General features: G+C 53.3%; 5 protein-coding genes across 5 annotated transcripts; 3 read left to right on the top strand and 2 right to left on the bottom strand.

Annotated features, from left to right (window-relative positions):
- Positions 1-2: 2 nt before the first annotated feature.
- CH63R_14464 (uncharacterized protein) lies at positions 3-1668 on the top strand (the record flags this gene model as incomplete). The annotated part of the gene is made up of 3 exons (XM_018309438.1): positions 3-737; positions 934-1045; positions 1148-1668. The coding sequence occupies 3 exons, from the start codon at positions 3-5 to the stop codon at positions 1666-1668; spliced, it is 1368 nt and encodes a 455-aa protein (XP_018150681.1).
- Positions 1669-2701: 1033 nt separating this feature from the next.
- Positions 2702-5147, bottom strand: CH63R_14463 (Tetratricopeptide repeat domain containing protein; the record flags this gene model as incomplete). The annotated part of the gene is made up of 6 exons (XM_018309437.1): positions 2702-2796; positions 2868-3099; positions 3159-3484; positions 3590-4169; positions 4241-5045; positions 5128-5147. 6 exons carry the CDS (start codon positions 5145-5147, stop codon positions 2702-2704), a joined length of 2058 nt encoding a protein of 685 aa, XP_018150680.1.
- A 4789-nt stretch (positions 5148-9936) lies between these two features.
- Positions 9937-11094, top strand: CH63R_14462 (uncharacterized protein; the record flags this gene model as incomplete). The annotated part of the gene is made up of 1 exon (XM_018309436.1): positions 9937-11094. The coding sequence occupies one exon, from the start codon at positions 9937-9939 to the stop codon at positions 11092-11094; it is 1158 nt and encodes a 385-aa protein (XP_018150679.1).
- A 1884-nt stretch (positions 11095-12978) lies between these two features.
- On the top strand, positions 12979-13785 carry CH63R_14461 (uncharacterized protein; the record flags this gene model as incomplete). Its single annotated transcript, XM_018309435.1, has 2 exons — positions 12979-13078; positions 13163-13785. 2 exons carry the CDS (start codon positions 12979-12981, stop codon positions 13783-13785), a joined length of 723 nt encoding a protein of 240 aa, XP_018150678.1.
- A 3143-nt stretch (positions 13786-16928) lies between these two features.
- CH63R_14460 (Aurora kinase 2 splicing) lies at positions 16929-21971 on the bottom strand (the record flags this gene model as incomplete). The annotated part of the gene is made up of 2 exons (XM_018309434.1): positions 16929-18050; positions 19941-21971. The coding sequence occupies 2 exons, from the start codon at positions 21969-21971 to the stop codon at positions 16929-16931; spliced, it is 3153 nt and encodes a 1050-aa protein (XP_018150677.1).
- Between the last annotated feature and the right edge of the window lie 1876 nt (positions 21972-23847).

Here is a 23847-nt window from a genome sequence, read left to right as displayed (position 1 = left end):
GCATGACTTCATCTCCGGAAGTTCTCTGCCAATTCGTCTCGGCCTGGCTATCTTCCATCCCGCCTCCCGACGCCAACAACGAGGAAACCGAAACCAATCCCACCACCGCATTATCCCCTTTGCCCTGCCGCAAGGGCGAGCCGCGCTCCAAAAAACAGCGACTCTCAAGCCCACGAAAAGACGACAACCCCAACGCTTCATGGGCCTCGAAACCGTTTCCATCGCCCCCTGCCACCGCGATAGCTGCCATGGACCCTACCCTGCAGTCCCAACGACAGAAGCGCAGCCGAGATGAGTGCGATGATGACGACGACGACAACGACGACGACGACGACGAGAACGGCATTGCCAGCGCCAGTGCCAGCGGCAGCGACGAAAATGGCAACGGCAATGTTATTCTTGGGCTGCAACACTCGAAACTGGACGAGTCCACACCTCGGGCCGAAAGAGCTGGTCATGCCCAGCTTCCCACCCCTGTACCTATTCATCTGGCTCAGAATACGTCGATAGCAGGCACACCCACGCCTTCCATTTCCTCTCATGCGCCGTCCCTGGCATCCCGAACGTCCTCTCCGACCAAGCAAATGCGTTTTGCCTCACTAGATGTGACGGGGTACTTGATCAAGAGCTTCTCTACTGATGGGGATACTATGCCCTCGTCTCTGGCCCAGGTGCATCTCCAACTCACCGATATCCAGGAGAAGGTGGCTATCATTCCCAACTACCTGAAAGACGAAGTACTTCTCCCCTCTATTTCGCACTCTGCCGCACCAAGCTGTTCTTGGAAGTTACACTAACCCGCGCCTTCTATGCAGCTTGAACACTATCGAATCCGCCCTTTCTCCTTTTACGACCATAATGCCCATCCTACAAGACAACGATGGCAGTTTCCAAGTGTTGCCTTTGTCAGAAAAACTATGAGCCGCGCCATAGAGTGTGCTGTTGCTAGAGAACTGGAGAGCTCCTGGAATCAAGACGTACACCGACCCCTCCTGGACTACGTCTTCCGCCCAGATAGGCCTTGTCCCCTTGACTTCCGCTACTGGTGCGTTTTCAACGCACATTGGCACTCACCCTCCCCCCCTAAGCTGTTTCTGTTCTGTCCAAGGGAAATCACTGACATGTCAGCAAACCAACAGCAACGCAGCCTCCATAATCCCCCAGTTCCGACCCAAGACTGTTCCGTCCAAGATGGTGGACTACTGCGTGCACGTCGTTCCGACCTGTGAAGAGAAGGCTCGAATCGACCAACTGTGCATGTCTCGGCCCGCGGCCTCCATCAATCACACGGACTGGGGTAACCTCAGCGGCGATCCAATTGCCTTGTCCATTGAAACTAAGCGCGATGGTGAGGGATTAGAACAGGCCCTTTCCCAGATTGGGACCTGGCACGCCTGCCAGTGGCGCAGCCTTTTGCACGAGAAACAGTACGCCCCTTCCGGCATCGAATTCTTGCCAGCCCTCATCGCACAGGGCCACACGTGGTACTTTGTTGCCACGACACGTCAGGATTCCGGTCAGGCATGGCTTTACACCAAGATGGAAGTGGGGACCACCGAGACTCTCGTTGGGACGTACCAGATCCTCGTGGCGTTGCAGTATTTGAAATGCTGGATCGAGGATGTTTATTGGCCCGCATTTCGAGCATACATGCTGGCCCTACTATGAATACGTAAACCTTGCAGTGGGCTTGCAGCCGGTGAACGCTTTGATGCAGTGTGTCTATCACCGAGACCTAATCAGTGGCTAAGCGCCCCCCTCTGTTATTGCAGCAGGCGCAGCTTGCTAACCAAAATTGCTGCGCTACTACGCCCCTAGACACCATTATTAGAGAAATAGAGACGTATTGTCATCAGAAGACAAATTTAGTTCAATGTTCCTAATTGACACAGCCTTTGTGGCAGCCTGTTGCAGGCTGACAGGTGTCATGGGCTGCGCGACGGCCGGGTTGAAGGCTACGGCAGTGCGGTGTGGCTTCGCGTTACACTTGGCTGATAGCCAGCTTAAGGGCGGCTGACTTACACGTCTGTTGCGTATAAGGAAGCAGGATACAAGGGAAGCAAAACAAAGTAAAGAGCAAAAGCAAAAGAAATGTGTAATCAAGTAAGTCTCTCCATAGTTGAACCTTCCTTAGGGAAGATTCACTGTGTGTAATACTATTTACTCTATGAGCAAATGGATCTACATTTGATGGCAGTTGGTGACTGCTGTTCACACTGTTGGCGTGTGACATCTAGTTTGGAAAACAATTCAGTTTATTAAAACTAAATAGTTAACAAGAGTCAGTTCAAGGTGAGACAAGAAGAAGGGGTGGGCGACTCGCTTGGGTAGGCTCGCTTATTAGCTACGTTAAGCTAAAAGAATTACTAACTCTAAACTTGCGTTAACCAAACGTCTCTTCCTCGTCTTAGGTTCGCGGTGTACCTCCGGCGGCCGGATCCGACAAGTGCAGTATAATAACGAGTCTAAGATGCTCCTTATTCGCCATGAGACCGCTCTCCGCCACATCAACTTACCTCATTCCCCTCTATCCTTCGTATCATCTTGAACAAGTCTCAAGGGCTAAATGCAGCCAAGTTCGCTCTCTGTTCCCTGGTGTTCCGAGACCATGTAACTAAGTACACCACCTCCTCCCCTTTGCTTCGTGAGGCTTGGATACCGGGCTTGCGTCCAGGCCCTTCTTGGTCTTCGTGTGTTCCCTTCAGGGCCGGAAATCCTCCAAAGACCAATCATCGTCAAACATCTGAGAGATCCAGTAAAAGGGGCTGCCGAAGCTTCTCTGCTTAAGACAGCGGGCTGACACCACGTCAGCGACCCAAAAGCTTTGAATGGAACCGCGCCTAATGGCGCGGCCGGGCTCGACTCACCGTCCTCTTGCATCTCCCTCATCTTTTTCCAGTTCTCTTGGCAAAACCTCTCGTGCTCGCTGCTCAGCCCTGGCCAGAACCACTTGGTGATGTGGTCGACGGTGCTGCCGTCCGCTGGACAGAGGGAGTTGGGCGCCCTTCTGTAGTACTGCCAATGGAGCAGCAGGATGTGGCTGCTCTTCTTCACTGTGTTGAGGTACGCGAGGTACCCGTCTTGCCGCCTTTGTTTCTGCTATAACCGTTCAGCCAGCCCTCCTGTAGCCACGCCTAGGCCCTAGGTGTCCTTCCTACCTCTGTGCCACAGCACAAGGGTGCGTCCAGGCGGTGGTGTTCTGTTGCGACGGCAAGCCCGTGCAGCATCAGGAATACGACGACGTAGACTGTAAAGAAAGATGTCCGGATCTTCTTGCAGCAGATCTTCTCAAGATCTTCCAGCACCTGCTTGTGGTACTTGAGCATTACGCCGTGGCTAATCGAGTTGAGCTGTTCGGTGATTGTCGGAGGAGTTGGGACTCGGTTGAGCAGAGGATGGAAGTCCCCTTTAGCCGGCGCCATGCCCAGACAGTAGACGCTTTTGTCGTTTCTGTCGTAGACCCACGAAGGATGCATACTGACTCCTGGAGAGGAAGACACATGTCAGCGCATGAAAGGGAATTAGAAGGAGAGTTGACAGCCGGGAACCACGGCAGGAAAGAGACTAATGTAAGTTGGGTGGTACCTACGAAGTGCTAAGCGCAGCTTGAAGAAGTTCAACAGAAGCCTTTCGTCAACCAACCTCCCGACGTTGCCGACCTTGCGGTAATGCTCCAGGGCCGTCCTGTAATGCTCCTGGATGAGCTGGCTGGCATTGCCCCTCTTGGTCGTTTCCTCCCAGCTGCCGACGGCGTTGGCGTCAACGTATTTCTCAAAGACTTTGCGCGTCTCCTCGACGCTGACGAGCGCGTATGGCTCGAGTGCCGTCTCTTGAACCTCGCCGCTGCCCTCGTCAAGCCAGATGTAGTGGACTTTGTCACCGGGGGTTTCGATGAACCGTCGCACCTCGATCACCATAGGCACCGAGCAGAGTCCCCTCATCATGAGGTGGATCTGGTGCGTGGTCTCGCTATGCCACTGTCGGGGACCGCAGGCTTTCACAGGCAACCCCTGCGTGTTAGAATGCGCCGTGCTGGGGTCAATGTATAGGACGACGTCGGAGAGCTTGATTCGAATACAGGGCTGTTGGTGGACGACTTTGCCGGAACTCATGTCGACTCTGGAGCAGGTAAGACAAGGTCCCTGGTAGTCTTCCGGGTCGACCTCGCACTGCGCCGGTAGTCAGCCTTGCACAAAATCTCGGTTCAGTCGAGGAGGTTCTCGTGCCACTGCCTACCCACCCTGAGGCGCTGCATGCGGCACCGAATGCACGCACTAAGCTGGCTGGTGTCTGTTATAGCTCGGAGCTCTTCCCCCGTCATGGTACGTTTCCTCCAGTCGCCTGTCTTGGCCGTTTCGGAGCCTGCCGGCTTCTCTTGTTCGGGGATGACATTGCTCATACTGGCGGCGCCGAGGTGGGAACGTATTTCCGCCTCACCGTGCTGGGGGTTCGCCGTAGGTCGATGCTCGGGAAAGGGGTATGGGCGAGGGGACACCATGTACATGTCCTTGGAACTGCATGAGCCGTTGGGCAACGTCGTCGGGCCGGGCGGCGACGATGTCAATGTCAAGCATGTCGCAGGGCCACCCGACACCTTCCGGTGTCTCAGCTGTCCAAGAGACGTGGCTACTCGTTCAGGGTCTGGCATGCCACTACCGGTCCGAGGTACTGGTTGATAAGAGTGAACCCCGAAGCAACCGGCCAGGCTGGAGTCGTGGAAGACCACCGCCGACGCAATGGACTGGCTCGTCGATCCGTCAAAGCCCTTGACGTATGTAGAGCGCAGAAACTCCGGGGCATAGATCCCTTCTCCCGGGCGGCATGAGCCGTCGATGGGACCTTGGTACTTGTGGAAAGCAACGGCGGGCATGTACGCTCCCGGAAGGCCTTCGTTGTCTTCCCAGCGGGGCTGCGCCTGGGCGTCGGCGCACTCGCCGGGATAGGTTGGATAGAAAGCCGGTTGCCAATCACCCGGGGTCTCCGTGTTCTGAGACCTGTTAGCAACACATCCTGCGTAGGGCTCGGTCGAGCCAGGGAGTTTTTGTCTGCGAAACCAAGCAAAGGCAGTACGGCCTGGACAGCTGTTGTACTACTCGGCAAGGACACGACGTGCCGAAGACAACGCACAGAAAGGTCATGGGCGACATGGTTCGGCGGAATATCCATCTTCTTCGGTGGCCCGTTTCACTCGGCAGCCGGCAGAAGGCACCTCGTACCTCGTCTCCACTCGTTTTTGCGGTCCGATGTCCAACTGTCTGTGGACGGGGGCGACTGTTGGGATGGTGCCGAGACGACAAGCTTGCTTGACAACCAAAGTTGGACCCTGCACCCTAGGTAGGTAGGATGACAAAGATAGGACACACACTGTTCGGTTAACCATACGATCTCGCGAGGGGGTCGCTGCTGGCCGAAAAGGATCTGACAGGAAGTATTGGCGTCGGCAGCAACGCTCGGTCGCACAAGCGGCTGTTGATCGTAGAACCCAGCCTCTTAGATTGGTGAGAACCTCTGCGTCTATCATACGAAAGCAGGGCATGTTCTTCTTCTATTTAAACGGAAAACGGGTGCCATCTTGGCGTTCAAGTGAAAGGAGATCAGCAGTATCGTTACTACCCGACCACACAATCCAAACTCCCGCTTGCATCGTTTACGGTCGCAAGGGAGGTGTTCATTCTCTTTTGCCTGGCCCAACCCCAGCGTGACTAGCCAAGCTGCCTGGAGGCCGTCGGTGTCTACTCTTTGTAGCCACATCGCTCCCACTCTGTCTGTCTGCCTGCGCCAATGGGGGGGGGGGGGGGGGGGGGGGGGGGGGGGGCATACCACCAGAGGGCAGCATGCACCGCATATTGGCGTCGTTCTGCATACGTGTTTGGGGCCAAATGAGGACTGACGCCGAGATCGAGCATAGCATTGGTCCACACCTGCTCATGCCAGCGCGTCCGTGTATTGTGTGTGTTGGGGCGGGCCGATAGGAACCCCTCTACTTGACAAACAAATCCGTATTGGCTTCTGATTGTTCAAGAACCCCGGCACGGCCAGGCGTCTTGCATGCAGGACAGACATGGCGTGCTAAGGGGGCCGAAGAAGGCTGGCGAATGTGAGGGTAGAGCCATATCCGTACCCACTGTGGCGTACAACCCACCGCCTTGAATGGCTCGGACTTCTAAACAGCCGTTGATCTGAGAAAACCCATCGGGTTTCAGATTGAACTGACTGGAAGGGGGAGATGGCGGCGTTGAGTGCATACAGCTGTGTGTCGTACTATTGTTATGTAGCGCCTTGCTACCGTATCAGCCTTTGACTGTCATTTGATCATATAGCGATTATATTTGGATGGAGACAGTCAAGATCCCAAACGGTGATAAACTCGGATGTGAATGAAAGGATCGAGCGGCTGGTCGCATGGGATAGGCCTCATGAAACCAAATAGACCCAAGCATTGACGTGTCAATTAATTAAACGCTGGGCCATCTTTGAACCCAGGCTGGCTTTATCTGGTACACGCATCTTGGAGCGTTTCTCAAATGCGGCCGTAAACTGGCGAATTCGTTACTTAAAAAGGATATCAAGTGACACACCAATGTCCACTCGTACAGGGGTTTTCTGCCCACATTCACAAAAATGCGACGGATGAGTCTTGTTCCGACAGAAGCAGTGGAATGTGCGGTATCTATCCGGACTCCATAAGTCAAAGCACCCACTTTTGGGCCACCCCCACATATGGGCCACCCAAAAATGAGGGTATTCCCATCGACACCAGTATGTTCAATTAACTATTGACTGCACCTAGATGCCACCACAATACAGCTTTCAGCCTCACTAGGTAAATCAGCCTCGCTGGACTCATCTGTGATATCCTCTTTATCGCCAGCCTCAACCTGAGCCTTCTGGATGTCTTTGATGTTGGCGAACTTAGTGTTTGGGTTGATCTGAACTGCCTTCCTTTTCCTTACTGCAGTGTTGGTAACTTGGGCCTGCAGAAGCTCCAGCTTATGCTGGGCAGTGGCCAGCTCATAGGCCTGCTCGCTGAAGCCTTTTTTCACCTTCATGAAAAGGAGGCGTTGGGTATGCGCATCATTATCCAACTCTGTGAATAGCTTCAGTTGGCCAGACAGATCCTTCATCTTCCTTGGCGTCGACCATGCCACTGCAGACGACGCAGATGCCCATCCTTCAGCTTCCTTGCCCCTAGACTGCCCTTTGCTGACCTGATCTGACGATGCTGATGGCTTTGGTGTTGTTGGGAGTAGGAGGGAGCTCATCAGAGGCTTCGCCATAGAGACAGGCCATAACCCTGTCCATTTCCAACCACTTCTGATGTTCTGCATCGTCATACCTGCAAGGGCAGCCTTATAATAACAGCCTAGGAAGTTCCTCTTGCCTACAATAGTAGAGTCATTCCATAGACTAAGGTATCCAAGCTCCTTCCTATAGGCTGCCTTAAGAGGGCTGAAGACTGCTTGATCAAGTGGCTGGAGGACATGGGAGGTGTGTGGCGGTAAGAACAATAGATGGATGTTGTTTATATAGCACAACCACATAAAGTCAGTCGTTGTGTGGCTCCCATGCCCATCCAGGATCAATAGTCTAGCCTCCTCCTTATCCCCCTTGCCCTGAGGGACAGTCTGAGGGATAAACACCTTCTGCAGCCATTCAACTGCAGTAGCATCTGTTGTCCAGCCATTTTCAGTTGCTGTGAATTGCCAGCCTTCATAAGGGCTAAGATCTAGAGGAAACCACTGCTGCTGGACTGTCTTACCCTTATCTATAATAAGGGGATGAAGTCTGTGGCCTAGGGCAGAGATGCATTCAATAATAGACACCCATGCCCTTGATCCAGGCTGTTTCTTGCGGATAGACTTCGCCTCAGACATCCCCAGCACCAGCCCATTAGATCCCTGGCCCTCAAGGATACCAGTCTCATCCATGTTATATCTGTTGGCTGGTTTGATGCTGATGATCTCTGGTATGGCGAGATGCTTGAACCAGTCCCTGATGACCTCAGTAGATGCCCCATTAACACGTCTTGAATCAATAGGGCAACTTCTCTTGACCTTGACTGATGGATTCCTCCTTATAAAGGCCTGGACCCAGCCTCTCCCTATAGGTTGGGTATCCCCTATGGCATGAAGGATTCTTTCTGCAAAATGCTTCACTTGTTGATGGGTTGGAGGAAGCCCAAGGGCATGCTGGATTCGCACCCATTCAGCCAACTTGGCCTCCTGGCTCACTGTGAGCCTCTGCAGGTCAGAAAATGCTGCTGCCCTTGCCTGGGTGCCTTGAAGACGATGCTGAAGGGTAGACCTTGGCACACCATACTGCTGGGCAGCCTTCCTGACACTCTGACCGTTCGAAATGGCCTCAAGCGCTTGATTGACTTCATTTTCTGTATACTGGCTCATAATGCCTAGAATAAGGTGCCCTAAAAAGATGAGGCCATTTGCATAAGGTTGGAAAAAGATGTGATAGTTTGAAGTTGGAGGAGGATGAAGGAGGAGGTTGGTGATGAGGCATTTTTGGGTGGCCCATATGTGGGGGTGGCCCAAAAGTGGGTGCTTTGACTTATCGGCTGCGTGCTCCCACTCGGCGCTCTCCTAAATCAACGCAAGCGAGTTCTTGAAATTAATTCCTTACATATTGCTCATCTTCTCTGTTTAAAGCTTAGGCCAGTATAGCAAAATGACAAAAACATCGCATGGCCCTGCCAGCCACCCGAAGAGCATGTTTGTTGGTACTTTTTGACGGCTCAACGCAGCCCATTAAGTCGCTAATGTACTGACCACCCAGATGCCAGCTATTCCAACTCCAACACCAGTATACTTGAGGCCCTTGTACACGTTTAGCGCAATAAGTCAGGATAGTTAGATTCGTAAATCCTTCATGTGCTACGCAGTTCTGGAACTGCTCGGCCTACTTGTCAGAGGCTGGGTTCGCACAGAGTGAAAGTGTCATTCTGATGTCCTCAACGGACTGAAAGGTGGGTATGGGTAAGGATGACCAGTTAAATCTGACCTCCTGGCTTGCTGGAGGCCCTTGAACGCCTCGCCGGACTATGGATATGCCTGCCGATCCGTATCCGGGGCCCCCGGTTCCCCCCATGTGCCCCTTAGTCATCGGTCCTTGACACTGCTGCTAGCTGTAATATCACAAAGACTGCTGCTAAAGATCTCCGGCTCTAAGCATTGTCGCTACATCTAGACAGCTCCTGGGCCTAGAACAGAACTAAGGCTAGCATTTACAGTCAATGATGATTGTTGTAAACTGCTGTTTACCTACCCCTTAGAAGTTCTTTATACTGTGGTGTGTGGATACTTGCTGCTGTAAGGTGACGGCCTGTGGAGCGCAGTCGATGGATGGATGTTTGCTACCGTGCATGGCATCTGAATTCGGTTAGACTAGATAAGCGGCGTGCCGGGAGCAATCCATTTAGTTAGAACGCGGAAGATGCGATTCAGTGTGGTTTACTACTTAGTGGAGCAAATAAATTAGGTAGAGGGATCTATTAGACTTGGCAAGACCATTTGATGCATGCTCCAGGTCTCGGATGGCAAGAATTTCGGTTGCAACATGACTTAACCAAGTCACTGCCGAGACTACAGACTAAGCAAACAATATGAGGTTTCGATTCACCTGATAGACAGCCAATGGGTCTGCGAGATATGTGCATATGCGGATGTAACTGCTTATGTCCCCCTGTTCCTATCGTGCGGTTTGCTGCATCATGACGAGACAGTTAACCGCCTAATTCACAATAGCAAGGCCACAAACATAGGTCTTGAATCATCTTCGATTAACTGGTATGTCACTAACTAGGTACCCCCGGACTTAAAGGGATATTTTCAGCTGGTGTTCCCAGCCTGTGTATATGGAAAATTATCTACCACCGCTTCTCTCTCTCTCTCTCTCTTTTCTTCGTCTTTCTCTCTAAGCTCAGCCATGGATGCTCTACGCAACGACGACGCTTTTTCCTGGAAACAGTACAACCAAGCCACCGCCAATGTTGTCAGTTGGCTGCGCACCGCAGCACGCTCCCTTGTGACCCCCTGCAATGTCGATCAGATACACACCTCGGTCGAAGACGTGCTGCGCATTTCGCGCTGTTGTTCGCTGGCGGGCACATCGGTGCCCCGTGACATCCAGCTCGCGCTCACAGATGCGATCCGCCTACGCGAGCGGTTTTCCAACTGGGTGTGTTCCCAACGTCAAGAGTACAGGCCCCCGCCCATCGAAGGCGCCCTTCGCCTGCGCCGGACGTTGGATGTGGACGACTTGAAGCAAATAAGGCACCATTTCGAAGCAACCGTCAGCGCCACCCAGCAGCGGCTCCAACCATCATCACCTCCTAGTCAACATACGCGAGCCCTCGGTGGGGATACCGACTTCCCCACCGAGATCTGTGACCTGGCCAACGAATATCCCGTTGTTTTCGATGTCCTCTTTGGCACCTTCTGCTTGATGACGGATACCCACACACTCAGACAACAGTTGCGATGCGTGTGGAACAGACACCAACGCCGAGAGATCCCCTCGGAGGCTGCTGCCAAGATTACCCACACAACGTTCGAGATCATTGACATTCTTGAGTCGGATTTCGTCAGCCAAGCAGAAACGTATTCCCCGCCGATGCCGACCTCCACATTTGGTCTTCAACTTGGCCTGCTCTTGACCTACCTTGCGAGCGACACCTATACTGCCAGCCACCCATCTCAAGACTGCCTTGAGTCGTTCGGCAAATGCATCTATGAGTACCCTCAAAAGGCCCAGCTCTCCGAATGGGCGATGAGAGACATTAGCGGGATGCTGCTGAATGCCGCCCAAGTGCCGACTTGGGAAGAGAACCCGGATCGCCATCTCCACCAAGAGCTCCGCGACTGCGGTCGTCAAGGCGACTTCCGCATTCTTTATCATCTTGTCAAGAAGGCCAAGCTTGGCCAGTCAAGCACAAATGCAGATCAGTACATGCAGAAGGTGGAAAAAAGTCTTAGCCTCCTAACAGGAACACAAGCATTACCAACAAGCACTGTCGCCATGTGTGCTATTGTGCTTGACATTCACAACATTACAGGTAGACACGCAGATGCTCCATTCACATAGGCTAGGTAGCCAAGTAGGGAATTCTTAGTGTGAAAAGAGTGATCTAGACAGTTTGAAAAAAAGGGAATTCTGTGTAATGTTAGGAGTAAGGGAAGGGGGATGATAGTTGGCTATTCAGAGGTATCTCTTTTGATACCTAGTCCCTTAAACATGGATGCATAGGCTTCTTAGCCCCTTAAGAATTCTAGTTCCTCTTTTGTTTTGTGATGAACATGGCGTAGGTGAAATAAGGATCAGAAGGGTTAATTCCTCTAGAATGGAGATACAGGACGAAATCAGGGTATTATACCCGTCCTGAAGGCATCTACGTCTCGGACCGAGTCTCAGGGCTGACTCGCAGACACCCCCCTTATACCCATCATGACATGTTCTGTTACTTAATGCAATGCAGTACACACCCTTTTTAATGTAAGCTGCCTTTCTCTATTCCAGATGGGCTGAGATGTTTCTCCTCTTTGCAGTCTCTACAATGACACAAGCGCTCGTCTGTAAGGCGGCAGGGGCAGTAACTCATGGAAGAGCTCCAGCAGAGGCGGCAAGGGCGGACCAGTTTACAACAGACGGCAGCACAGTTCAAGCTGCTTGCGTACCAATCCACCCCCCTATTCCTAATCTTTCCCCTACGTAGTCTTTTCAACACAATCCCTCCTTTAATGAGCGACAGAGCAGCAGCGGAAAGTATCAGCATCGTCTTCATTGTCGTTGTCGTCAACATCACCGCCACCGCCCGCAATAATGTTCTCAAGGAGGCTCGGGCCATCCTCAAGGAGGTCAGCAGTAGATAGAGCACGGAATCCAGTCTTAGCCCTACACACTAGGCGCATTCATCCCCACCAAGACGTGCCGCCGTCCCTCTCTACATATTTACAATTATAAGGCAGAAGGTTTTATACTATGTTGCGTTAGGAGGGAAGTCTTAGCTTATCTATTGCGTTAGCGGACAAGGCGTTTAGATGTAGGTGAACAGGTATAGAGGTTGACAGAAATACAGATACAAGGGATAAAAATCACATCCCGCCCCAGGAGGCAAGTACGCGTCTACATAAGCCGTTAGGAAGGTAGTCGCAATTGGCTGATATTAGAACTGCTGCTATACTTGCCAGAATACCACCTAACTGAGTCTTTTGCTTCTTTTCCTTACTATACCATCAGTCTAGAGTTTGTTTTAGAATATTTTGTTATGTCTTGCAAGCACTGCTGCGTATACCAGGGCCAGCGTTGTAATCCAAGCTATCAGAGAGGAGTGACTCTCACCATGGCCTGGCAGAGATAACCCAATCCTCCCATTATTCCCTCAAGCCTGCCGACGTTGTGTTCAGTTTCATAATTCTCAGAGTCCTCAACCTGCCTCGAAAGGCGGTTGGCTTCTTTAGTCCGCCCTAGGCGTCGCGCCTCCCGCAGGAAGTAATAGTGCCTGCACTGTTGCAGGACCCTACCACAATCAACGCAAGAGACAGATCTAACTGCACCTGTATCTATCCATAACTTCCTAACTCACTAGATCGTTCCCAAAAACTCCTGCCGACCGTTGGCGTTGCGTTCTTTCCAACAAACAAGCAGTCAAGCCGTTTGGTCCCTGGCCGCTCCTTCCTGACCCTGGGTAAGCCCTTTCCTTCCCTTCCAGATCAGCGAATCGCTAGACCCTCCTCTTTTCTCCTTTTTATTTCTCTTGTTTTTCTTCTTCCTCTCTCCAGGCTCATTAACCCGAACTGTCCACCCACGAGAAACGCCTACGCTTGAAAAGCGCCCTTTGTCACCTGCTGCTCGGATCATCTTCCTGCAAGCATACAACCCAATCGATTATCCACCCGTTGCTGCATTGCCCTTGCGCCCATCACTGAAACACCGCCAGGCCCGCCGCCGTCCACAGTCCACAGTCGCACAATGACGACCCGGCTCGTCGCCCAGGCCGAGACCTGCAGCGCGGAGGATGTCCTCGCCTTCCTCAACGGGCAGAACAACTTGCCTGCTGTTAAAGAAGCCTGTATGTTTCCTTACCCTCCCTCCTCTAATCCGCCCTGCGCGTTTCCTCCGATCCACAGAGCAGGCTTACCATGTTATTATATAGTTCTTGTCAAACTCTCTGCCGAAGACCACGCCGACCAGTTTGTCGTGCTAGATCCTTCCCAGCCTGGCAGTCCGTCTACTGTCATCATTAGCGTCACGCGGATCGCCCAGGATGCCGGCGCCAATTTCACCGCGGCAAAGCCTGACGCCGACGCCGACCGCGCCCCCGCCGGCTCTGACGCCGGTGCCGACCCCATCTCGACCAGTCGCCCTAAGGTCACTTTCACGACCAAGCTTCCAGATGTCGAGAGCCGCACGATCGCAGAGATCCAGGCATCCAAGCCTACCAGTAACAACATCCTTGGCCGGCGCGGTTGGCGCCTCGGTGTTTCTCTTAGCAGCAGCTGTTACGGCCAGATCGCCATTAGTACTACTGCACCAGGCGGCAGCAATTCCAGCGGCCGCACTGGCTACTCAAACATCCCGCCTAATATCGCCGACCGCACGCTCAGAGTCGAACGCATGGTCGAGATCAAGTCTGACAACAAGGACGAGCCCTCGACTTGGGAATGGAAAGTTTTCCTTACCGTCGACGTCCGCGTGCTCGTCAATCAAGGCACCCTGGCGTATGTTTCCCCCACCTCTCAGCCTACCGTGAAGTCCGACAATCCCAAGCTAACATGAAGAATGCCAACAACACTAGGTCACCTAAGTGGCACCGGGTCGTTGAGGATCCCAATCCCTCACAGAACAAGACATAGCTCGCTAGGATGTCCGCTCTGTTAGCCATTAGACAATGGAAGGGGCGGGATAGAGGGGACAGCAGGCACAAGCACGGAACAACAACAGGCTAGCTCGGGATGCTATAGTTCCACATCCCTTATACTAGGTCCAGTCTGCAGATTGCGTCTTAGCTAAGGGACGCAGTCTTTTGCCTCCTCTCAGCATCTAGAGTAGCGCCTGCTACGGTAGTAGAGCAATACAAGCAGTATAGAGATTAATGCAACGCTTTCCACTAATGGTGTGCACTGCACTTGCGCCGGCTTACTGCGGACCTGTTTGTCCCTGTAAGAAGAGCACCAACCAGTCGTCGCCTGGTACGGCGGTTTGTAGCATGCCTGTCTATCTTGTTGTGCGCAGCGCCTCAGACATGAAGGCCCCGACGATGCATTTCAGGTCCACGCTCAGCCCGGTCCTGCTTGCAGGCTGCCCGTGCTAGATAACCCTGAATTTACAGTGGTAAATATACGTACAATCATCCACTGCCCCTACTGCCTCCTCCTTGCCGCAGTCGTTCGGCACAAGGGGAACATAGGCAACGGTCCGCCGTGGCACCACAGGAGCCTCTAGCAGCAGTTGGCAGCCGACCGTTGCCGCCAAGAAGGCATTCTTAGCTGCCCATACCTAGCGAGGCCCCCTCCCTTTCTCCCTTCCCTATATTCCTTTATGGTGTTGAAGATAAGCCCTTTGCCCCAGAGACAGATGGGAAAGGCGCGTGGCCGACCTCGCGCCCAAGCGCTATTACTAAGTCTCATGCGCCCTCCAAACAACAGACCATATAACTGGAAGGAGTACAGTCCGTAGCATTAGCAGCATCTGTAGTTAAATAACGCGTCTGCGCGTGAGGGTAAAACGCGTTCTGGCGCGCGAGTTGACTACTTTTTCGCTATCAAAATCACAAATTACAGAACTTTCAACATCCAAATACTGTAACATTGCCGTCGCCGTCGCCAGCCTGCTGCTTGAAGTGAAGTTATTCTTATATAAACTACCCTTCAGTGCCAATTGCTAAATCGATCGTCAGCGAGTACCCTGTTTCCGACATCTTCCGCAAGCACGAAGAGTTCTTCCTCAAGAAGCAGCTCCAGAGGACCGCGCTCACGAAGCCCACGAAGCCCGCGATACTCCTGTCCCCGTCATCTCCGTGGTGTGGTCTCCGTCGTCTCCGTCGTCTCCGTCGTCTCCGTTGTCCCCCCTAGCAGATCGGACCAAATACCGGATCTAACACTGATAATGGCGCCAACGCTGGATAAGGATGGGCAGAGGAAGATGGTGTGGGCATTGCCGTCGATGGAGAAGACGGACGAGGAGGTGGCTGCTTGGATGCGATGCTCTATTCAGACGGTAAGACGGTCGATACCAAGTGACTGGGCAGACGGAGATATGCCCTGTCATGAGGTAAAGCGGGACAGAACTGGAGATCTGGCAGCTCCACGAGCTATTGGAGCTTCTGGCGTATCGCAACGATGTCACTTTTGACGCGATGTTGGATTTCCTATTCGAACAGCTTAGTACAACCATCCATAAGTCAACTCCCAGCCGGCAACTCTGAGCGGCCGGGTGTACGTAGAAAAAGATCCAGCCAACTGCTGCCCAACGAGACGAAGATCTTCGGCGCGCCTAGGTATATCTTATACGGAGGTACAACCCGCAGCAGCTTGTATTCGTCGACGAGTCTGGCGCTGACAAGCGTACTGGCGCGCGAAGGACGGGATGGGCGCCAGAAGGTCTTGCTGCCCATAGAACGACCGTAATTTAACAAGGGCAACGGTATTGGATTTTGCCAGCCCTTGCCGTTGACGGTATTGTTGGTTTGCAGGAATCGGGGCTGCCAAAATGGCAGCTCGGAGTTAAGGGAGAGTTGCCTCACTATGGGCCACCCACCCACTTCGCGGGCCCACGGCAGGGCACCCTTGTTTGTTATACTTCCTTTCTTCATAGCTGCACCATCGAACCGAACGATAGTGAAGTTATCAACAGATCATCGATATATGGATTAACCTGTGCCAACAGTATCGTCGACGTCGTGATATACCTGTGGACGACTAGTGGTGATGGCTTCTCTGGATGGGTAACGAGGGCCTATTGCCGAAGTGTAAACAATGCCTTTTCTGCGCCAAAGTCAGTTATCGTGATGGATAACGCAATAAACCATCGCCGAAGGGACATCAAGGAAGCGTGTGATGCTGCTGACGTCGTCCTTGAGTTTCTTCCTCCGTACTGACCAGACTTTAACCCGATTTGAGGAGTTTTTTTTTTTGGCGGCTTGGAGAGGCTATTCCGAAAGCAATCTTCCATATGGAACCTGGACGAGACCAACGAGCTAGACTTCGAAGATCTGCTATTAGCAGACTGCGTGGCAGAGATTGGAAGAGAAACGAGTAGAATAGAAGACCACTTTCGGCACCCCTTCATCAACTTTGAGGGCACCGGAAGGATATTTAATGACCTTGTCGTTGCGCAGGATATACAAGTGTATTTTAGAAAGGGCAGTGTTGAGACTGCCTCTGCGGCAAAGGAATAGCCATTGTTGAAACAGGCCACAGTTGAGATATATGTGTTGGTATCACAGGTCACTTAAGTGATAACGAACGGTCTCAATAGATGAGGGTATTCGTGGATTCGCAGGTGTGTGTAGAAGGACGGGATCTAACGTGAAGGGCAGCAATCGACCAAGGCCGTGATATGGCTGGCCAGGCGGACTGACGTGACGGAGATGGATCCATGTGATCTGATTGGCCCAGCCAAGCCGACGTCTCCACTTTCCCATCGATAATCCGATCGGCATTCCAACACTGGCAGTCTTCTAATTATTGCTGCCAGCGCCGTCGGATTATGCCCAAATCTGCCCTTGAAATAACGAAATACCCGTCTGGCCGAAATACGGCGAAAAACGCAATAAAAGCAAAAGTATAATACTTTTGCCGGGCCGGAATAACCGCGCGGCCGATTGGCCGGTCGCGGCCGATTGATCCGGTCCGCGAAGTGAATGAATGCTCCATCGCCATTCCCATCCATATGCCCCGTATGAATCCTCCTTTTGCCCATCACCTTCGTGTGACCCATCCCTCCATCCGTACGTTGATCTCGTTGTTGATTATGAGGCCCTCGAGGGCCATGTTCGGTGATGCCTTCGTGAAGGCGTCAGCGGGATTGTCGCTGCCGTTGATCCATCGTACTTCGTGGAGCTCGCGTCGCTCGTACGATTGCCGAAGTGCCATGATGTCGATCATCAATCTCTTTTCCTTCGTTGTGCCCAGCTTCACAAGGCATTCGTATAACGAATAGGAGTCAGTACAGACGATCGTAGGGATGGGAGGAAGACTCAGTCGATCGGTGATCATCCTCAAGGTGGTGCTGATCGCGTAGGCCATATCGATGCCTGCGACCATACCGTATACCTCAGAGGCCAGTAGGCTGCGTGTCACGCGTTTCGACTTCGTGGAGGAGAAATGGACGATATTTCCGGTGATCGTGAAGGTATCTTCATCTGCCTGCTTCTCGTTGGCGAGGACGATGATGAATCCGAGCTGGGATGTGAGGTCGACGTTGTTTGCAAAGGATCCATCGACGAAGACGAAGAGCTTCGCGGTGGGCAGATTGACAGGCATGAAAGTGAGGCCGCGATCGAGGTGGTCCATCTGCCATTTAAGGCGTCGGTTGAGGTTCTTGTAATCGTCGATCGAAGGGTCTTGGTGTTGAGCTGCGGACGAAAGGTCGAAGCAGGCTTCAGGCTGGCAGATCGACGCAATGTACGCGCCGCGGGCCCGTTGCTCGACGTATTTCTGCTTCGCGTCGGGACCATCGATCGGGACAAGGGCAAGCTTGTTGCCCTGCCCTTTCTGACGAAGAGTGAGGGTATTCCCGCCCGTCAAGCTCAAAGTGCCACCATTGAAGGTGAGGGGGTCAGACATGGTGAGGACCTCCTTTGCCTTCGCCGTGAAGGCCGCCTTCTTGAGTTGCTCTTCCTCCTTGCGTGAGAAGGCTTCGTCCGACAGGCCGAGAGTATCGTCAGTCTGCATACCGACGATCCCGAAATCGTTGCTTTCATCAGAGGAAACCAGGAGGCAAGGGTCGAACGACGAAGTCTCCATCTGGAGATTCTCTTTATGATGGCCATGGTACGCTGCCCACCAGTGGGTGCCGCCCTCCGCAATGTCGTATAAGGGCTTGAGGACGGTCATTATGGTGTCTGGTGGGTATCTGTGGCGGATTTGAGGTGGCAGGTAGGCAAGGATGACCCTATTCAAGGCAGTCTGTGATTGAACGTACGCCTGCGTGATGTCGCGGATCCATACGGAGTAATCGGCGCCGATGAGTGAAGGGGCAAGGGCAAGGATTAATCGCTGACTTGCCCTTTGGATCGTGGGCGATTGCGTGAGTATCGGCTCCTTGCCACGATCGTTATAGCCTTGGATCACGAGTCGCGATTTCTCGTATGGCGTGGTGGTTTTGTTCTTGACCTCGTTGACGATTCGCGACTTGAAGATCCTGATCCCGCTGTGCTTGTCCTCGTCGTATAACGTGAATCCGAACACGCCGCGATCGATAAGGGTATCGACCTCTTGCGTTGTTGACTGCTCGAAAGGGGCACCAGGGGTCGTGATAATCCCTTTTTCACGCAGCTTCACGGCGAGCTCAAGATCCGACTGCTCCTTACTCGTGAGGAAGGCATCCGAGGTATCGTCCTCAGGGGCAGAATCGTCGATGAGGTTGGAAAAGGCGTCCTTGCGTGGCCTGCCTCGTCGCCTCACCGGGCCGGTCGCAACGACGATCTCATCCAGGATCTCGTCGTCAAGGGGATCTATTTCATCCCTCTCGTCGCGGCTTTGAGGTCCTTCCTCTTCCCCATCGGCATGGACGTCCTTATCATGCTCACGGAGAGGGACGTCGTTATCATGCTCACGGAGAGGGACGTCGTTATCATGCTCACGGACAGGGACGTCGTTATCATGCTCATGGGCGTCACGGAGGTAAGGCTTGACGACGGTCGATCGGAAGGACCTTGGGTCGCGGGGCATTTCGAGGGTACAAGTCTCGCCATCGACAGCAATGAGCCTGAAGGGCCCTTGCCACCCCGTTTTCTCGCGCCATACGCGGACCTCTGATTGAAGTGGGAGGTCTAACGTAGGTGACGTATTTGGGCCATTTCTCGTGGCCAGCGCTTCGGTCACCTGGCGGGCCGCGTGAAGGCGTCTGATCTCGTCAGTGGCCTTCCGAACGGCTTCGGCGCGTCGAGTGATCTCAGGCGAAGGAGGGGAATCGTCGGTGATCCGAGGGTATGATCCGAAGACGAGGAGAGTGGGGATGATGCCATTCGGGCCGGCAGTATCGTTGATGGCCTTGACGGCCATTTGGAGCGCCAGCTCCGGATCGGCATTCGGGTCTTCAGCCCTGATGATCTCGTACGCGCGACGCAGAGGGGCATGGTATCTTTCGACCTTTCCGACGGTGTTGTGAGCCTTGATGGGAGCCTCTTTGACGGAGATCGACATGCCCTTGGCTGATTGACGAAATTCGTTGGATCGGAAATTCGTGCCCGCGTCAGTGACGATCCAGTCTGGTGGTCCTTGATAGACGTCGATCCAGCACATCCGAAGGGCTTCCCATGTGTGACGAGCGGAAAGGTCCTTGAGAAATCGTGCCGCGTTGAAAAACGTAGCGGTATCGACGACATGAAGGACGGGGCGATTGCCCTCGACGTACATGATGTCGACGATGACTTCGAAGTTGAAGTGACAATCATCTCGAAGAGTGAATTTGAATCGCGAGGGGGCAGGTGCGTGAAGTTGGCAACGTTGGCAGACTTTGGTCAATTCTTCGAGCAACTTTCTTTCGATCGGGTGGCCGGCCTGCTGTAGAACCTTGTGAAACCGACCGACGGAGGGATGGCCGAATCGACGATGGAGGCGTCGCAATTCGCCCTCCGTGAGGTGGTTGCAGGAAAGGAATTGCTCCTTTTGATGCTCGAGAAGCATCCAAGGGTGGCCCCATTTTCGCACGATAGGTACGGTGGTCTCGCCTTGCTGAAGGACGTTATGGAGGTTATCGAAGCGTACGCCAAGTCGATCCATATCCTCGAGGCAGAAAAAGAAGGGGGTATTCGACGAGACGACGTGAAATGGGATATCGCCGATCGGGGTCGGGACAGTGACAATACCCATAGATGTATGGGGATCACCACTGCCGAATCGAACGACGGCCTCAGTCGGCGGAGTTGTCATCGTGACGGTTGGCAAGGCCCGTTGAAGGGCAAGGTATTGAGGGTGGCCTGCTGTGGAGAAGCCTGCGGCGCCCGAATCCGGCATGATGCCGTGGAAGGTTGAAGGGCCGTAACGGCCTTCAAGGGTGAAGGTGTTGGAGCCCTTGCGTTGTTGGCGATAGTCGTCCTTCGTCAACGCGTGAAAAGTTGACCGATCGGCCAGGGCCGCAGTGATGAGGCTGCCGTCGGAGGTGGTGTTGAAGAACGAAGTGAAGAAGGATTCGCCTTCATCGTCATCGCTGACGTTGGCCTCAGTTGGTTGAAGGTACTGCGCCAAAGGCTCGTCTGGCGCGTCAAAGTCTTCAATACCTTCGTGCAACGCTAGGAAGTGGTTATAAGCAGGGATTGAGGTATCGCGTACGTTGGTGTTGCTCTTGAAGTCGGCGTACGCCTTGCGCCTTTCCTCTGCCGTATGCTTTGTCGACCAGCAACCTTGTTTCTTGCAGACGTAACACTTCTTCGTCGCAGTCGGAAGGGAGCCTCGATTGCCCATTTTGCCCCCATGAAATGATGATCGAGGGCGTCCGAATCGGGCGTCTCTGCCGTTGCCGTTGAACTTTCGATCGGTGAGGTATTGGCCTTCGGCAGCCCGGTCGGCGGGGGGCATGTCACTTGTGAAGTGGTGAGGGCTGGCGTCGATTGCCATCGACGTGCCAATTGCCGATCGGAGTTGACCGCAGACCCCTTCGTATGTGGGCGCTGGGCTGAACAGAGCCATCTCACAGGCCTTGACGCCGCGGCAGGCGTTGAGTACTTGAAGCCGAAGAGAATCTTCGGTATTGTACGCGGTCGGAAGGGCCCGTTGGATGGTGATGAGCTTGTCGAGCATGACCTCAAGCACCTCCATCTTCGACTTGCCTGGGTTGTCGATGGCAACGCGGTCGAAGGTGGTGTTACGCCACTCGGTGAGGTAGGCCTGACGGCTTTCCTCAGTCTCGAAGTGTAACTTCACACGAGAAGCCATCGCGTGAAAATCAGCAGGGGCCTGATCATCACAAAGGCGATCGAAATAGAAGGCCAAGGCCTTGTCGCGGAGCATGATGGAGAAGGCGCCGGCGAAGTGCCTCTGCGTTATACCAGCCTTGTGGCAGTTGTCACGAAAGATGAGCATCTTCGAGTCGAAGACGTCGTACATCCCTCCGCCGTATTTCATCTCGTTCGTATACAGCTTCGTTAGATCGGTGAGCTGCTTCGAAGGAGGCATCTGATCGTCGAGGGCAGGGTCATGTCGACGATGATGGAGGAGGGGACTTGTCGATAGGTTTATCGGAGAAGGAGGTTCGTCATGATCGCGTGAGGGATTTGGTTGACTGGTGACGATGGGTTGGCCTCCCCGGATATCGTCGGCGAAGGTCTTGTCGTTGAGGAGGGTTTTGAAGGAACGGTGCTTGTCAGCGACTTCATCAATCTCAGCCTGAGTCCATACGTGAAATCTCTCTTGGCTGATGACGTCGATGACGTTCTTTACGATACGACTTCCATCCATCCTGACGTATACGCCGTTGGCGCGAAGATGGTTACGAAGGATCCTCATGATCGAAGAAGGGGTCTTGATGAAGGCTTCTTCGGGCCAGGCCTCGAAGTCTGATTGAAACTCCGACCATAAGTCCCGCCCCGTCAGGCTTTGCCTGGCGTAGTATTCGACAAGGAAGGCAATAACAGACGCCGCTTGTGAAGGCGTATTGTCGGCCCTCGTCGGGTCGAAGGAGGACCATTTCCCCCATGTGTCATGGTCGACGTCCCCAGAGATCTTGATAGGTATTGGGATGATGTGACCTACACTCGCCTGTGAAGGGGGTAAAGGAGGCGTTGTCGAGGCTTCAGCCATCGTGACGAAAGGATTCAGATAGGTGGTCTAACTGCGTCTCGAATCTGGGCGTCTCCCCTGGGCCGAAGCTGCGGGGGCGTATACAGACGTTAGACGTCTGACGGCCGATTGTCTGAATCCTTCACGGCAATTCCCTCACAGCCTGGTGCTGACAATGGATGCTTGATATTCGTACAATCGTGGGAGATTGTCGTGAACGAATAGGGACGAGAAGGTGAAGGCAAGAGTGAACGAGGTGAATGATGATTGATTATGATGAAGGATGAAGGATGAGGGCGAGGATGGCGAATCGAAAGACGTCTTATATCTCGTCTGGTCAAGGGCGGTCTGATCGAACAGACGAAGGGCCCGACGAAAAGGATAGATCGGAATAAATGTGATCCGAGCCGTCAAACGAAGTCGTCGCCGTCATCCACGGCTGCCGTTTGTTCGTAGCAGAATCCGAAGGAAGGTCGGCGGAACGAAGGAGGAGCTTTTGGCCCGTCGGGCACCGTTTGCTCGAAAAGAGGGGAATCTGGGCCGCCCCATCACGAGGGCCTCGAGAAGGGCCGGGTTGCCCTTTTTCGCCAGAGGTGAAGGGGGTGGCAATGGTGAAGGGATTCGATCGTGGCAAAGTCGCCACCGAAGGAGGGAAGGAGTGAAGTCGACGTCAGGGGCAAAGTTGACGTTGACGCAGAGGAATAGATGAATGGGTGAAGATCCCGCCCGTGATGAGAGGGTACTCTGGATGACGTTCAATTGACTGGCTTCGCGACGTCTGCGAAGGTCTTCGTAATAGTCGTGCGTGATAGACGCTCTTCAAGCTAGCCTTCGTGGCGTCGATGGTGGCCATTCGGGACGTTTCTTCTGAAGGAGGTTCGAATTTATCGTCAAGGCCCTAGGCACTTTTCTGTCAGGCAGTTGCCTGATTACTCGTAAATGGGTCTGGCGATAGCTTCATTAGCACAGGTTCGATCGGTCGGGCTGTCCTTCGGCCAAGCGAATGGGAGGACTAGGGGATTCGATTGATCTGTCTCTTCTGTTGACCTTGCTGATCTGCGGTATTCGAGTGGTAACTTGTGAGGTTAACCACTGATCAGTGTTGGTGTCACAGGTCACTTAAGTGATAACGAACAGTCTCAATAGATGAGGGTATTCGTGGATTCGCAGGGTGTCGTGAAGCAGAACTGCTCCGTAGGTCACGTTGAATGACACGAGTCACGCGAAGGTGACACGTGACCGATCTCACGGGTATTTCAACCCGAACCATCGTGTAGAATAGATCTTAGAAAGATCAACCACTGTTCACTCTCTCATTCCTAGACGTATGGTGCTCATCACACAGGGTGTGTGTAGAAGGAAGGGATCTAACGTGAAGGGCAGCAATCGGCCAAGGCCGTGATATGGCTGGCCAGGCGGACCCACTCTGACGGAGATGGATCCGGGTGATCTGATTGGCCCAGCCAGGCCGACGTCTCCACTTTCCCATCGATAATCCGATCGGCATTCCAACAATATGACGAAAATAACATATCGAAAATGGCCTCGCGGGTCCTCTGTTGAGGTAAGATATCCGTCGCGTCACTTCTGCCACTTGACAACCTCTCCGTTGCTCCCGTTATTTGCCCATCTCTTCATTTATTCGCTGCCCCAATACGACTCCGTCGACGAAGTGCCGTCTTCAACTTGGATCAAATCGGCTTCTTTTGCGCGCAGCAGGTCAATGGTATTGTTTTCGTTGTCGTTGTCTTCGTCAATGTCGAAATATTGACCGTATAAGAATCCTGAAATGGACGGAAGTGTCGCTTGGTAGCTGATAGGGCGTCCGGTATCCAAAAAGCTCGAATACAACTCTGGGTTGATGGGTCTTCTCTTGACATGGCATTGCCCGGTGTGG

The sequence above is a fragment of the Colletotrichum higginsianum genome, chromosome 11 (assembly GCF_001672515.1).
Source record: "Colletotrichum higginsianum IMI 349063 chromosome 11, whole genome shotgun sequence".
NCBI lineage: Eukaryota > Fungi > Ascomycota > Sordariomycetes > Glomerellales > Glomerellaceae > Colletotrichum > Colletotrichum higginsianum.
The sequence above is the reverse complement of the archived record's forward strand: the minus strand, read 5'-3'. Positions and strand labels throughout refer to the sequence as shown.